Source organism: Salarias fasciatus, chromosome 19, assembly GCF_902148845.1.
Source record: "Salarias fasciatus chromosome 19, fSalaFa1.1, whole genome shotgun sequence".
NCBI lineage: Eukaryota > Metazoa > Chordata > Actinopteri > Blenniiformes > Blenniidae > Salarias > Salarias fasciatus.
The window spans coordinates 12042702-12059644 of NC_043763.1; the positions used below are offsets into that span (position 1 = coordinate 12042702).

Consider the following 16943-nt stretch of genomic DNA (forward strand, 5'->3'; position numbering starts at 1 on the left):
TAAGAAGTGCTCCACTTACCGTGTAATAGACGTCGGCGAGTGTGAGTGTGAGCAACACCGATCTGGTCCTTTGGTGGTGTGGTCTAATACAATATTAATGCCAGTTGTGTGAGATAGCTTCTGCCCCCGTTGTTCATTCTGCTCCATTTCTCACAAGCGGCTCGGTCCCATGTTGCAGCGCGGAGGGCCGGAGGAAGCTTGTTCAGCGATCTCTCTGCTCCGCAGACGGACGCCGAGTTCCTGCAGGAAAAAAAAGGCAAAAGTTTGGTGTGTACTTTCTTGTTGGGCTTTGTTCCTGCTGAGCTCCGTTGTTTTGCACACAACTTTTCGCTCTGTGTGGACGCAGGACAGTGACAGATTGACTTGGCACAACAACAATGTCCACTAGCGTTTTCCCTCACAGATTTAGAGTTGATTATCTCAAGGCGCAGGCACGGTGGCAGTTTCTTTTCTTTCTTTTGAACCGCAGTTTAAACTTGACTTTGCTGCATTTTTTGTAATTGGTCCCTTTATGTTCACTGTACCCAATTACAAGTGAACCAGGGCCTGTAAACAGGAGTCGCGAGAGCTTCAGCTTTATTGAGCTGCTTTGCTAATCTGCCCTTCTTGCAAGTTCAGGCGATGCGTGGGTGTCTAAATATAAGTTCTTGCAATTCAAGCAGAGCATGAAGGACTTTTTTTTCTGCATAGATTCACCTTTAAGGTGCCTCGTTCAGTGAAAAATACATTAAAAAAATAACTGAATGTGCAAAATGGTGTGTCCTTGGTTCATTATGTCATGTTAGACCTTCCAAACACAGGTAAATTCTGAATATTAGATGTACAGACGGGTCATAAACTGAAGGGAAGACTTGGATGAATCAGCTAAGCTGTAATATTTGGCTTTATAAAGGGTGTAAACGGTCAGTGAATTGATAAGTAGTGTCAAAAATTAGGTGAAACAACAGTTACAGACAATATTTTCGAGGCTTACTGAAGCTGAAGTGTGGATATTGTTGATAAGTTACGAGTGAAACTATAAGAAATGGCACAACATGTTTATTTAGGATATACATAATGCTTATTGGGCTTCACAGGGGTCTGGTCATCATCTCTGTTGCTTTGACAGGTCTGGATTTTGCGCGTTCGCTCTGTGCAACTGTCGGTTTTCTCCAGGTTTTCTCTGGTTTCCTCTCACAGTATAAAAATATCTGAATTGCCCAAAGGCCTGAATGTGTGTGACTGTTCTGTGTTTGTCCTTTAGCGGACCGATGACCTTTCCAGAGTGTATGTAACCTGCCTTCACTCACACTCAGCTGGGCTCAGTCTCAATGTATTTCAGATGAATGGCTTTATGACACTATATATATAGTTTTGTATCCTGCAAGTATATTTACCCATTTTCATACTGAATTATATATATTTTTTCAACTGGATGCCCTTTATGATACAACCTGAGAAGTTTCAGGATGAGGGGCTTTCTGTGGTGACCCATACCACGAGGTTTGTAGTTGGAATTCCTCTTTGTCCTCATGTGGTGAAGATTCCTTTGGCAAGACACTGAACTTGAAATTGTTCCCGTTGAAGATGGAGCACCTTGTATGGCAGCCGTTGCTACAGGTATGTGTGTGAAAGGGTGATTTGACAAATCGTGCACAGAAAAAAATGTGTTTTCAAAGTGAAATATATTAATTCTTTACAAGCTAGTCAGAGGTTGAAAGTTCAAATATTTCTTGTTAAAGTTCAACATGTGAATTTCGACTTAACTGCTGAAAAAACTGACAAAAAAAGGATATTGCTGCGATGCAATAGGACGGTGGTACAATTGTCTAATAAAGTAGTGAAAAGAGGATTATGACTAAGATCACCTGAGGTGAAGCCAAAAGATTTTTTTCCAGCAAAAACTTTCAGCAAACTTTCACCCGCTTACTTGGAGTCACCTTCATACACTTAAAAAAAAAAAAGAATCAGAACAAAGAATTACAATGTTGTCCATTTTTTTTGACAACTGTTCTCAACTATTACTTATTAAAATATGAGAAAATTGAAAATCTCAACACGATGATATTGTTGAAGGATATTGTAACTGCTAATTACAAAAAAAATGACACTACATATCACTTGCACTTATCAGATGAGCATTTCTTTACATTAATAATAATAATAATAATAATAATAATAATAGTGTCACTTGTGTGATGATGGTCATGAAGCCAAACACCATGTTAATGTTAATGTTGAGAAGAAAACAAAGTGATGCCCAATTACCAAACACTCTAAAAATGGCTTCTTTGTTTTTAATTTAACAACATGAGAAGAGAATAAACACAATGAACAGAGGGAAGTTCAGCATTGAGTGACCCTTTGTCTTCCAAGCCACTTTTTTTTTCCTCTCAGCACACCTACACACAGTTTTCTGTAGGAACTTTGCAGAGAACTTTTTTTTTTTCCATCCAGCACTGTGGAGAATAAACCACAGACCTTGTGTGGATAATGGCTTCATGAAATCTCTCAGCGTCCTTTGTTAACTGCAGACAGGCTTCGCTCTGCCGAGGCAGACCCTGCAGTATCATTACCACAACATAACACTCCATGGATATAACTCTATTTGGTTAAACCGGCTAAACTCTTGTGTTTCTAGTGAGTCCTCCAGTCAGAAGCTGAACTTAATCACTAAATTTAAACAGTGACAAACATGATCAAGAGGAAGCGGATCATAGGAGTCGACAGTGTTGAGTTTTCCAGAAGTTATAAATAAGAAATGAAAAAGTTCTCCTCGTCCTTTGTGAAAGACGACCACATCTCATCATTTGTTGCCACCTGAATTTGGAGCTCATTATTCTCACCTCAATGGACTACATTAAAGCAACAAACACTCCAGAAAATGAATCCAAACATGCTTGAGACAGCAGAGTAAATTAGTTTTCCGCTTCTTGCCATCTTCCTTCACCGTCAGACCCTCACTCTGGTGTCATTTTTCTCCCTCCCATCCTCTCCTGTGGCTCTCCCTCCACCCTTCCCGCCCCCTCTCTCCACTTCCTGACCGAGCTCTTTCCTTCCGTCGCTATTTCCTTCGCTCACCCCATCTCTGTGTAACTAATGGTCCTTAAACGCAGCTCCAGCTGTCGCGGCGTTGGGACTAAATCACAACAATCATGAGTTATTATCAGCGGCGTGCTGACTGATTGCACTAATGTCTGCGCTGATCGTATTAATGCCGGGGCTGATTGGAACACATCCATCATAATATTCCCGGCAATGAAGAGGTAATAACTGGCATTATCCTGATAATGAAAAAGACTGTTAGGCTGAAGATTAAAACAAAACAGTGATAACAAGAGACTTCATATTTGGGAATTACTGAGAGCAGAAGGAGAAATTGCTGCTCCGCTCCTCCCTTTGTGGCTCCCTTATTCAGACGCCGTCCTTGTGTTTTCTTTTTCTTTTTTTTTTTTCTACTTTTTCCTTTAATAATCACCAACTAACCTTCATTTTTAATCCTTACTCATTTCCATTGTCTTCCTTAACCACATGGTCCTCACACTCTCTGTCTTGCTGCCATGTTTCAGACACTTCTTCAGGATTCTTCTCATTCTTTCACACATGCCACTCAGTCTTTCTCTCCTTTTCTTCCTCGTTAACCCTCCTAATTCCCTTCTCCTCAGTCCCTCTGTTCCCGTGTCCTTCTTATTTAACACCCCAACAGCTTATCCTCCCTTTCCCGGACTGTTTGTCCTTTACCCCGTCTGCTCATTTTTCATCCTATTTGTAGAAATCCTCCCTGCTCCTTCCTCATTTTGTCTGCTTATACTCTGACAGTCCACCTGGTTTTTTTTTTCCCTTCCTCCCTTTTCCTCATCTTCTCTCTTGTTTGACAGCCCACCTGCTTTACCTCCTCATCCTCCCAGGCACTTTCTCTCTTTTTATTTTCAGTGTGTGTGTGTATACGTGTGTATTTATTTCTTTTTCTCACTATATATCCCCTCCTTCACAGCTGCAAGGCGCCCTGTCCATTTATGAGAAAGAGAGAAACAGCCTGATGGGGAGGTGTGTGAGAGAGTTTCAAGACTTTTAATGAGCCAGCGCTCACACTTATGACAGGAGGGGAAAGATATGGAAAATTAATCTGTTTGGGAAAGAGAAGGAGAAGAGGAAGTGTGTACATGTGGGAATTTTTTGGGAATGTGTGTGTGTGTGTGTGTGTGTGTGTGTGTGTGTGTGTTTATGAGCTGTAATCCTCTGAGAATTCACTGGCTCACCAAGCAGAGACAAATTTAACTTGTACAATCAATACGAGTGGGTGCGCGTATACATAGCGTGTTTAAGTGTTTGTGTGTGCTCGTATCCTTGTGTGTGTGTGTGTGTGTGTGTGTGTGTGTGTGTGTGTGTGTGTGTGTGTGTGTGTGTGTGTGTGTGTGTGTTATACTGATGAATGGCCCAGCTCTTAATGTTCTCAACCACTCTGTGGACTAACTAGACTATTTAATCACTCTCTCTCTCATCCTCCGCCTCCTCTTCTCTGTTTCTGCCTCTCTGCCAAACCTCAGTGTACTGCTGACAACACTTATTGTACAATACATTACTCGTGCGCGCGTGTGTGTGTGTGTGCGCGCGCGCGCGTGCGTTTTGGGTGGGGGGGGGGGCGGGATGGCTGCGAGTAGCGGGAGGGCGGACATTGAGCATTAGCACTGCATCAGTCAGTGTCCGGCCCGCTGCTTCCTACACCTGTCGGCTCGTTACGGAGCGCGGGGAACGGGCAGAGGTGGCGCGCCGGAGCATAAATCCAACACACACTCACATGCGAAGGCGCACACACAACGCTCCCGCACACATCCTTGCTATGTTGACTTGAGGCTCGCTCACTCTGTAACTTCTCTTAACTCCTCCTGTCAGTGCTAATTGCCTGACTGCAGCCATTACCTTAACTTCCACATTTAACTGTGACACTTCAAATAACCTATTTTCCTAATGAGGTTGGAAAAGGCCTGGCCACAAATTAGACATTAGACTCTGACTTTTATAAGGTAGCGTACAGAGACACACACACACACACACACACACACACACACACACACACACACACACACACACACACACACACAGGAGAATGCTCGACATGCAATTTAGCTGTGGCTGGAGAAAGGTGTTGGCACATGAGACAATTCAGTTTGTGGCATGTTCAGCTGTTATTAGGTATAAATGTGTGTATGTATGTGTGTGTGTATGTGTGTGTCTTTACAGTAATGAGCACAGGGCCATGGGACGCCCAAAGGCAAGGTTCTCCGGCGGGGTCAGACTCAAGGACGTCTAGCAATAGATACACACACCCGCCTGCGGTACACACACACACACACACACACATCAAACGTAGTGGAGCAGCAGACCGCAAGCTGATGGAGACCCATTAAACAATGTGAGGAAACAACATGCTTTTTGTCCATCGCACCCACCCGTTGAGTTTTCCCTCATTCGGCTCGTCTTTTCCCTCTCCCCCACCCCCCACCCCACCTCTTTAATGCGCGCGCACACGCCACCGGCACGCCAACACACATGGTGAGACACCCTCTATTCGTCCCCAAATGAACGGGGAGATTCACGCTCCACTAGGAAAGTCTCTCAGAGTGTAGGTTATTAATGAGAGCGTGTCCTAACAACATTACAGAGCCGCTGCCCCGTGGAGGAGGCGGAGGAGGGAAAGGTGAGCGCCGAAGACGAAATAAGCAGGGGGAGAGAGATGGAAAGCGGGAAAAAGTAGATAAAAGCATCAAGGAACATGGTGACAAAAAAAAATAATAATAATCTCGTCAGGGGCAAGTGGGTGGCAGGGAGGAGAAAACAGGGCAAGAGAGGTGAAATCAAGGAAAGAGGAGTGGAGTGTACTGGGATGGAGAGGAGAGAGTTAGAGGGGCATGAAGAATGAAGAAAGGAGGTTGGGGAGAAAAGGGAAGAGGCAGACAATTAGATAAATGACAGTGCTACAGGAGGAGAAAATAGGCAGAAGAGACGGAAACAAAAGGAGCGGCGAGGGCAAAGAGAGTGAGTAAAGGAGATCAGAGTGGAGGGAGGAAACGAAGGTTAAAAAAACAGTAGGTCGTTGGAGAGGATGAGAAAAGGATGTTTAAACTGTCCAGGTGAGCAGAGAGCTCCCCGGTGAGACAGCGCCATCTAGCGCCCTGCGTCCAAAACTCTGCAAAAAAAAAAAAAAAACTCAGGTCACACACACACGCACACACACTCCCTCTCACCTCCTGTGCATAAACACACTCCTCCCCGCAAAAAACAGTGTGCGGCTCGCGGTCATTTTTCACCCAGCTCGTGCGTCATTACGGCCGCAACATGCGTCGTCACGCAAAACGAGCGCAAAAAAACATATTTGGGATTGATAGCCAGTCTCACGAGACGTGTGTGTGTGGATATGTATGTGTGTGTGTGTGAGAGAGAGAGAAAGGGAGTCAGTGCTGGGCTTGCAGTGATCTGGGGAGTATTGTGGGAGCAGAGCGATAAGCCCGGTGTCACTGGTGTCTAATCATACTCCATGTTTCTTATCAGCAGAGCCAATGAAGCGGAGGAGTGGGGGTGGGGAGTGGGGGTGGGGGGTGGGGGGGGGGGCAAGAGGGGAGAAAAGGTGAGGAATGAGAGAGGAGATTTAAGGGTCTGCTGCGCTAAAAGCATATAAGCAGCGAGCGCCAGGCCTTAAGTCACCTCACCTCCCGTGGCGCGCGAAACCCACCGCGTGTATAAAGATCCTTCAACCTGGCGCAACTTCCCTCCGCGAGGATGCGCGTGCAGGATGGGTACATCCTCCCTCCGTGTGTGTGTGTGTGTGTGTGTGTGTGTGTGTGTGTGTGTGTGTGTGTGTGTGTGTGTGTGTGTGTGTGTGTGTGTGTGTGTGTGTGTGTGTGTGTCGGGGTTATCAAGAGTGCTAAGGATGGGTGGTAATTGAATAATGACAGTAACGCCTCTGATGGATCACCTGTCACTCCGCGCCCTCCTCTCCCTCCATCACTGTCATCGCGCTCTTCTCGTCTCGCAGCCCCGCGGTCAAATCGTCTCGTGGCCGTGTCGTCACCCACGCTTCACGCGGAGACACTCCACGCAGAGAGACACACGCGCGCGCGCGCGCGCAGGATGACGCGCAGTCACGCGAAATCTCATCTCCAAGAGGGGATTTATTTCTTTGAGGTTGACAGTCCTGCAGAGTTGTCATTCAAATAAAGATGAAACAGAGATAAATGCAAAAGTGATAAGTGGCTCTGTTTTCAAGGAACTTTTTCAAACTTTTCTAAGCATCTTCAAACAAGTAATCCAAGAAAAGTAATCCAACACATGGAAGGCACATGTAAGAGCATTATAATTTCATTTAGAAACCTCATATTAACTGGTGATGAATTTAAAGTTAACTTCATTTTGGCTGCAACAAACAGAAAGTTTCTGTAAGTTGCACTATGTTTAAACACACAACCATCAATTCAAGACTTTTATTCAGAAACAGCATTCTATTGAAGGACATTATCTGTATTGTAACAGTGTGAGGTTGTATCTTTGTACTGACTTTAAAATCCTGAAAGTGTTAGTTTGTCACATTTAAAGGAGCAAATTCACTGTGTGGTTTCACCTGCTGCCAGCGCAACAGAACTGAAATAAAAATGTCTAGTTATTACAACTTTTTTAAACACAGTCAATAGATGGTTTTATATTGTAAATATTCCAGCAACCGTCCACAGACACTGCTTTGAAGTGATGCCCTGTATTTGATTAAATAAATGTTTAGCTTATGCTTGGTTCACCTTACCATGGCTTTTTAATATTTCCATATAAACTGTGCTGCATTGTTTTGATAACCTTGTATGTATGTGTGTGTGTGTGTGTGTGTGTGTGTGTGTGTGTGTGTGTGTGTGTGTGTGTTTGCATTTTGTATTCATCATTTACCTTTATTATTCTTTGATTCTGGCACCACAGTCCAAGTCTTTGGTGTTTTTTTTTTTTTTTTAGGCTTCTTCTTCTACAAGTGCAAAAATAAACGTTAATTATCATTCTCCACCATCAGCACTGACACCCTTTCATCTTTTTAACATCCGCGACTCAAGGTTGAGAGCCTCGCACCGAGGCTGCTTTAGTTGTTTTTATTTGGGCATTACAGCAGAGCGAGCAGCCAGACGGCCGAGTTGGGAGAGCGATTGCAGCACTTTGCTGCAATGCAGTTCAATCTACAGTATCTGCTGGCTGCTAAATGATCCTCCTCCATCACCAGAATGGGCTTTTTCTAGAGCAATGATGCTGCGGATCAGGTGAAGCTTTGTCAGTGGGAGCATTCAGTCCACCCTGGACGGACCAGCTGCGCTTTTACACGGCGACCACCTGAGACGGCGGCGTGTCCCCGGTTCACCTGCCTGCCTGGGTGGTACTTCTCTCCACCTGGATGCGCAGCGGTGCCTCTGTTTGCAGGTCTTTGTGTGTTTTGACCTCCATCCTTCTACTAATCCCTTTCTCCTCTCTTCTCTTCCCAAACAGCAGGGAAGGGATGAGTGTGTGTGTGCGAGAGGCAGAGGCACTGACAGTGATGATAATGGACATCATTTCCATGCACACATCAGATTATAGCTCTTTCGGGATAATTAGAAGTCGTTAATGCAAGGAGGGGAAGATTATTTTCTTCATCATCATTCAATTTAATTGGTTGAAAAAAACAGAAGGTTTGCGGCTCTACATATTCGGAGTATTTACACCAAAGCGTCTTTTAAGACTGTTGAAACAAACAGCACCAATGGTTCGAACCACAGTTGAATCAGTACAACAGAAACACAGAAGACAACAATGAAAAGCGAACACACCTCTTCGAAAGCAGTTGGTGGATCGTTGCCAGTACGGTGAGATCAATAACACAATGTGATGAGGAGAACTTAATCCAGATTTTCAGGTTATTGTCAAGCTTGGTACAGTAAATGAAAAAAGAAAGGTCAACATGGCATGAAAAGACCGCAGCTGCAGTCCGTCAAACATGTTACAGTACATGATTCAGTCGTTCAAGTCAGGCTTATAAACTGGATAAAGACTGTATTGTGACTCCTTAATCGTTCTGGAAAAATTAACGGTCCTATATTTTCTAAACCACCATTTACTCATAGAAAATTAATTCAGTAATGCTCTTATTACAAGTCTCTTTACGAGACAATAAAACTGAACTGAAATGTTCTGTTTATAACTGAAGCATCTAGCACGTTTTTCTTAGTTACTCTTATCTCCTACTGTTATTTAAATGTCACTATTTGTAGCAATATCAATGCATAAATGACTCTAACAACACATTTAAGTCTCTGTGGCTACAAGGAGAAGAGACAGAGAAAGTTTTGGTTGCAAGTTAGGAGAAATCTGATTGATTTGCAAATGTTACAGATGAGAAACAAAAAAGTTATTTTCCTTGACTCGGGGGGTCACTGGAGGCAGCCCAGACCTTTCCGCAGACTGTATAGTGTTACAATGCAGACTGAGTGGGCACAGTGCGGCCCGCCATACCAGACGTGAGAAAGCAGTGATCCAAAGCTATACAAGGCATGGGAAAGCAGCGGCCCTATCAGCACATACACACATAAACACACACCAACAGTATAATATGCCAGACTGCCAATTAGGGCAATAATGGCTGTGGGAAAAAGTGTACACACACACACACACGCATACGTACACACACGCGCACGCACACAGACAGTAACCGAGACTTCTAAGCTCAAAGTTAATAGCACCCAGTTGTTCAGTGCCAGAGACAGACCCTGTGGGAGGGAGGGGTGGAGGGGTGAGGGAGGGGCCGATACTGGAGCTTAGACTAATGCAGCGAGCCAAGAGGGATGCAATTTCCCCCAAAACAGTGAAGGAAGGGAAGAGTTAACAGGACCTTTCCGGTATGTACAAATCAGTGGTGTGTGTGTGCATGTGTGTGTGTTTGTCTGTTTGTGTGTCACTTTTGACGGTTACAGGGTAATTCCATGAATCCTGAAAGAAATCTTCCTTTAAAGAGTGATAATCGGTCAAAAACGTAACAACCACACTACTCATGAACTCCCTCTTCTTTGTGATGTATTGTGCTGCGTTTTAAATTCATTCCTCCGCATTTTCTACCTTTTCTTTTCCTGTAAGCCTCGTGCTTTCAGAGCATGGTCCCACTCTCCCAGCAGAACATAATAGATGAGATGAGGGCAATGATGTGAAAATAGGTGGAATGTAAAAGGAAAACAAACTCGAAAAAAGAAAAGCACTGAAAATAGAGAGAAAGATTCAGATAGAGAGACATAGATGGAGGGGAGAGAGAGCAGAAGTGGAGGATGGAGACAGCAGGATGGGGAAGAAGTTAATGCGCTGGATGTCTTCCTCCTCTTCCATCAGCAGAAGCCTGTTGTTGGGAAATTGCAATAATGAGAACAGCTGCAGTGGATACACTCACACTCACACACACACACACACACACACACACACACACACACACACACACACACACACACACACACACACACACAAAAACGCTTCTCCAGCCACTTAGCCACCCACTCTTCATCAGCAAATCTACATCAACACACAGACACACAAACACACACACCGTCACTCTTACCCTCACACTCGAAGGCTTGCAGCGCAGTGGTGTAAGTGGGGCCCAACCAAGAGGTGTAGCTACCCAGAACTCTCTGCAGGTGGTGGGTGGCATCACTGAAGAGCACATCCGATTGGCCGTAGCCTGCCGAGCTGAAGAGGCTGAAGCCCTCGGTGGCATTGCCAAACACATTCTGCAGGAGAGAGACAGAGAGTGTGTGCGTGTGTGTGTGTGACAGAGCTTAATGCACGAGGGCCCGCCTGGATTGTGCGTCGGCGTGCTCTGTGCACACGTGTGTCTGGAAGATTGTGCGTGCGCGCAGCCCGGGGATCAGCACAGAACGTATCAGTCATCCTGGCGTCTCCCACACAACTCGGTAAAGAAGACGGATGACAGTTTAGCAGATACCTGCGTACTGGGATGTGCAGATCAATAATGCAGGCTGCACAGGGATGTGATATAGACATAAACACAGGTATCTGGGGCAAAATACAGACACACACACACACATATAGAAAGAGGCAACTGATGCAATTTGTGTCAGCACCCACCTGTAAGCGTTCCAGGTATTTCCAGACGCGGCACTTGTCCTCCATGCGCACCACCACCGCGTTAGCAGGGACGGCTGCCAGGTGGCACCTCTCATACTCGTCCAAGCCGGCCTCACTCCCATCTGGACACAACAACTTCAGGTCCTCCAGCTCCAGATCCAGAGCCCAGGACTCCTGATTCTTGCCTGGACAGGAGGAAGATGGGTATATGCCAGATTAGGTTTAATTAAAAGTTGTTTTTTTTTAATCTACAGATTTGATATGTTGCCCAGAGTTACATGGGAGGATTGATGCAACTCTGTGATCTGGCTGTTAAATATACTGTAGGCTGTTAAGCTCACAGTATTTGGCAGGAGGACCGTAAATTGCTTGTCTGGCTCTAAAAGAAGGCAAATTTCTCCCGCAGTCGCTTCTCCAGGCCAAACACAGAACACGTCCTCATTGTTTAATGTGTACCAGATTCCATCAAGGTCAAGGTGTGTTTTCAACTGAAGCCATCTTTAGATATAATCACACTGAGAACAGAACCAGAACCATTCCTTCTGTGTTCATTTCTGTGCTGGAAGTAGGTCTTCTCACCTCAACAGATGTATTTAGTTCGGCTTGTTCAAAAGATCAAATCATGAAAACTGCATTGCACAACAGAATAGAAATACTTTAATAATCCAAAGGGGGAATTCTTGCAAAGCTCCACACAGGAATGAAAAAAAAAACAAAGAATACATTAATATTAAATAAATAAGTTAAAATATCAATATGGTAGCAAAGTTAAATAAGTAATATTAAATGTTGTACAGGCCGAAGCAGAAAAACACCACAAACAGTGGTGAGCCTGAGTGACTGAATGACCTGTGTGGTCAGAATCAATAAAAGTCTTGTCAGTAATCAAGCTACTGATCTGTTTCACTGAGTGTTCGCTACAAGATTCAAAGATGGACGACTTCTGTTAAAATTGTTCTTGTTCTTCTACAGATAACAGGCCATGCTGGGAAAAGAAACACCCTTTTGTTTATTAACCAACAACTTAGCCTCTCAGTTCAATCATGTGTTTCATTAAAATATACTTTTTAATTCATGATTTCTTGTGAAATTTTTATTTCTTGTACTAGAAATTAGGCAAAGAGACATTGACCCCTGTTTCAGTTCACAAATCAAACCATATTACTGGCATTATGTGTTATTCAGTTTCAATAATTCACTAAGAAGCTAATATGTGGAGCTTCAGTAACTCTGCCTCAGTGATTCTGTTTGCCCGATTCATTCATGATGATTCTTACATTTACATATTAATTGTGACATATTTGCCCATCCTAAAATAACAAAGCAGACGGTTAAGGAGAATAAGCAGAAGAAAAGACGGAGCACCTCGAAGCCCCGGCCTGCTAAGACACCAGCGCAGAGCTTCTGCGTTCCCTGACCTCTGCTAATTGGTCCGACTGCGGACATCTCTGAACCATATGATGAAGCATGCTTCGTTAAACAGCTGCAGTGTTTGTGCAGCCAACTTCAAACTGCTCCTTCTTGCCCGTACCAGCAGAAGCTCTGAAGCGTGACGCCGATAATGATCGCCATTAATTTTGGATGTTGCCCAAAGCGGAAGAGCAGATGCAGCAAACGGAAAATTAGGACACTTCATTGAGGGACAAAAACTGCTGGCACTTTGATTTGTCCATCCGATCCAGATGATGTCTGTGTCTTTACTTCTCTGACGCATATTTACTCGAGTTTACACATGTTTCTGCATGTCCTCCTTCACAAGTTCTTATAAATCATGTTGTTTGAGTGTATTTCATCTATTGCATTCTGGTTTCCACATACAGCAAAAATACAAAGAAACATTGGGAAACACTGACATCCTGTGTTTTGACAGGGTGTGACACTTTCTGCTGGTTTGAAGAACTCTAATCGTGGAGCATATAAATAATGAAGTGGTGTCATTATATAATCAGTGGTGTAGTCACTAGCCCGCAGAACAAATTAATCACTGACCATCCAGATTGTCAAAGATTGTCGTGTGCTTGATGAAAGCCACGTCGCCGAGATTCTCGGCAACACATCTGAAAGAGAAACACAAAAATAATGAGACGCGTTTGATCTATAAATAGATCAAAACCTGAATTACAGGGAAAATCGGCACCGCCGGAAGAGCGCTGTATGAACAGTGGGACTCCGGAGACTGAAAGTAAACTCCCTCTGCCACCTATTGTTGCACTTTAAGGAATTGTTAAATCATGCATCTGCCGTGGCCCGTTTTATTCCCATTAGAAACGCACTTATTATGAGGCCAAAGGCTGCTTCACACAGCACTGCTACAAAGCCACAGAGCGATGCTCTTGTTTACAGTTTTAACAGACACTGTGTGGAGGTGAAATTGAAGAGCCATTCAAGGTCACAGCGACTGATCATTCTGGTTGTTTGTGTACTTTTGTTTTCATCCAGTATCAGTCTGCTTCAATGAATGGAGTTTTTGTGGATAATGTAAGACTCTATCTCACTTCTAAAAAGGACTCATAAGAATTATTACTCATTTGTCTCTGCATTGTTATTATAATCACTGTATTATTTCAGAACAGGCAGCTCAAATTACTCGCTATTTTTATTTTACGGTGGTTGTCTAATGAAATGGATGCAAAGAAAGGGAAAGAAAGTCATAACAGCAACGCACCTCCAGGAACTATTAGTCTGTTTTTCTTTGGGTTATTAGTGCAGGAGTTGTACCTGAGCGCCCCGGCCTCGCCGTAATGCCTCTCTCTGTGGTTGTTGGCGCAGATGTGTCTGTCGTTCTCGTCTCCTATGCAGGCCTCACACAGGTTCTTTGGGTTGTTGCCTCTGGGATCATGCTGGGGGTCTTTAACACCTGGTACGCAGCTGTAGCCGAAGAAGTTTCCCACCACTGGCGATAATAAACAGGAATCAAGAGAGAGGAACGATTAGTGAAACTCCTAAATGTGTGTGTGTGTGTGTGTGTGTGTGTGTGTGTGTGTGTGTGTGTGTGTGTGTGCCTGTATCTCAGCTTGTTCAGTAATGAACTGGTGAATTGTTCCGGGTATAATCCAATCCCCTGCCACTGTAAATAGGATAAAGCAGCTATAGATAAGCGTGGATTTGGGTAAACAGTGAATGCACATTTTATTAAAGTGTTTAGATTCCTGCTGGTGGATCATTTTTGATATTGAGTGCTGTGGACCCAGTTAGAAATGCCAGTAGAGTTTTTTTTTTTTTTTTTTTGTCACCAGGTCATGTTGTAATGTTATAAATACCTAAATGGGCTTCTAATATTTTAGATTTTTTTAGTATTAGTAACTAATTTTCTAATTAGTATTATGACCTTATCCTCTTATCCCCATACTGCTCACAGAGTGAGACCCAGCCATCTGCTGCTGACTGTTATAGAGAGATGCACTGTTCTGTAACCGTCTCCTCTTACCTCCACATCCATCCGTCCGTCCATCCATTCGCCCCTTTCTCTCATTTCACTGCTTTTACTCTGCTCCCCATAAACCTCTCATATACGTTTCACCTATAAACGCCCACCTATACCATTACTTATCTCCCCAGCTCCGTGTCCCGCTTGACCTCACCTCTGGGGAAGTTGCACTGCTCTCCCACACTGATCTGGGACGTGTTGACCAGGTAGCCAATCGGCACGGTCCAGCCCACTGTGGTACGAATGCCGGGGTGACAGGAGCTGCGCTCGTGCATCTCCAGCAGGGACAAATCTGAGGAGGAGCGGCGAGCCATGGCAACCACGTAGTAGCTGATTCCATCTGGAGGTCATTTTTCAAGCAAACGGGCAGGAAGAGAGCAAGTGGGCACTACGTTAACATCAGGGAGATTTGCAAAAATAGAAGAAAAAAAAAACACAGCCTATCTGAAAATACATGCACATAAATGTGTGGGCATAAGGTATATCTTTTAAAATAATTTACATTCAGCTTGCACTTTCGTTTTGAATTCCTTCCTGCTGTACCTGCAGGGTTGGAGACTGTAACTTACCGACTCCATTGTGGGACTCTCCTGCAGCGAGCTCAAGGCCGTGGCAAAAACCTGCAGCATAAATGTCATCTGCAAACATGGTAGCTGCATCTGCTGTTCCATTCTGAGAAAAACATATTTATATTTCAAACAGCTGAGGGACATCTGGGATAACGCACAAGGAAATGTTTGCTGTTGTTGTCGTCATATACACTACAGTAGAACATTTCAAAAAAGCACTAACTCTCTACTTTATTGGATATATTAGTGCAGTCTAAGCCTGCTGTGATTAAATGCAACAGCATTGCCATAAATTGCAGTCCACAGCTCACAGTTTACAGTTGTGTTGACACAGTCAGAAAGGTTATAATTCTACTTTATGTTCTGTATTGGTGCTGGAGGGAGTCCTGGATCTGTACTGCAGAGCATTTTGTTTTTGAAATGCATGCAAAAATCTTTTTATGCCTGTGAATAAGCATGCAAAATATTACAAAAATACTTCTATGTGCAGTTCAAAGTCAGTGCAATCGCAAAAGTCAACATACAACAAAATAAATACCTAACACCTCAAGCAAGGTTGTTATAATAAAGGTAGGGTTCATTCCACAGCTGTCATCACAGTGTGGTGTGCCCTCATAACATATTATCCCAATATTTGAAATCAAAAGCAATGTGGTTTCCATTTCTGTTGTTTGTTTACCTTGATTTTATCCATGCAATCCCCAGTGTTCAGACCACGGACACACTGCAGCGTTCCTCTGACATTACGGGCTGTAGCATTTCTGGCCAAATCCAGACACTTTCGCTCCTCAGCGTCAGACAACACACACCAGGAGACTGACAAAAAAAGAAAGAAAGACATAGGGAAGAGCTTATAGTTACTTGAAAATACACCTGTGAAGGTACACATTTCTCGAATAATTACACTGAATGTAACTTCCAACATGCGCATTATTAAAATCTCACCACCAGTCTGATTAACATTATCCCCATCAACCAAGACGTCTTCATGTGACGTACCTGGTTTTGGATGGGAGACGCATCTGACAGACAGAAGACGCAGGAAAATGAGGAAAGCCAGACGTAGTCTTCTCTCTGGACAGGCCATGCTGGATCTGGTCAGAAATGCTCTCTGGAGTGACTCGACAGCGTGGAGCAGGTGGATATCATCGGACAGGAAAGCCACTCAGCCCCTCTTTTCCTCTGTTATAACCTGGCGTCGAAGCAGACAGAGAGTTGGCAGGTCGTCTGAAAACCGAAAGCAGGACGCATGAAATTCTTCCTCCTTCCCCACCTCTTAAGTTGAAGTCTGCCGTGGATAATCCTTCCTTCATCTCCTGATGGCAGTATAGCATTTCCCCACCAATTATCCAGTGAGACTTATCCCCAGTGGAGAGGATAGTGGGAGACACATGTCGGCTAAGAGCAATTCAGGTCACTTGGCACAGAGTGTCAACCAGGAGGTCTTTAATTAAAAAGGCTGCGGACAATGTGTCGTTGTGTTCATGGAGAGCAGATACTGGATAGGTCCTGCTCCGACTCACTGGAGACTAACACCCCAGGTAAGCAAGAACAAACAGCACTTGGTATTGTCCAGGGCTCAGGGAACCAGTGGAGGAAAACATATTGGCTACATGATACCATTTTCTTCCGTTTTCTCTCTTTGCAAACACACACAAAGGACCTGACACACACGTTTTCCTGGCTTCTGAACCCAAATGTGATAATAATAATTTAACAGGTGAGAAGTGAAATGAATTTATCTCCCCATCCACCTGTTAGCTGTGTTATGCAATGTTGGAGCTGCATGACCGGTCAGGAGAAGAAGGGCCATATTGGTTTTCAGGCAGCTTTTCAGA

At 44.1% G+C, this 16943-nt stretch overlaps 1 protein-coding gene across 1 annotated transcript; it reads right to left on the reverse strand.

Annotated features, from left to right (window-relative positions):
* Nucleotides 1-10243: 10243 nt before the first annotated feature.
* otomp (otolith matrix protein) lies at nt 10244-16192 on the reverse strand. The gene is made up of 9 exons (XM_030117486.1): nt 16105-16192; nt 15785-15921; nt 15106-15208; nt 14691-14876; nt 13828-14002; nt 13099-13166; nt 11110-11294; nt 10580-10751; nt 10244-10363 (listed from the first exon to the last, which is right to left on the reverse strand). The coding sequence occupies exons 1-9, from the start codon at nt 16190-16192 to the stop codon at nt 10353-10355; spliced, it is 1125 nt and encodes a 374-aa protein (XP_029973346.1). The 3' UTR covers nt 10244-10352.
* Between the last annotated feature and the right edge of the window lie 751 nt (nt 16193-16943).

What these genes read in the sequence shown, in the direction of transcription:
- otomp (XM_030117486.1), bottom strand. Translation starts at nt 16,192, where the DNA reads ATGGCCTGTCCAGAGAGAAGACTACGTCTGGCTTTCCTCATTTTCCTG. An exon ending in CGTCTCCCATCCAAAACCAG is followed by an intron (nt 15,922 to 16,104) that starts GTACGTCACATG and finishes TTTTTTTGTCAG; the next exon opens with TCTCCTGGTGTGTGTTGTCT. An exon ending in AGAGTCCCACAATGGAGTCG is followed by an intron (nt 14,877 to 15,105) that starts GTAAGTTACAGT and finishes AATGACCTCCAG; the next exon opens with ATGGAATCAGCTACTACGTG.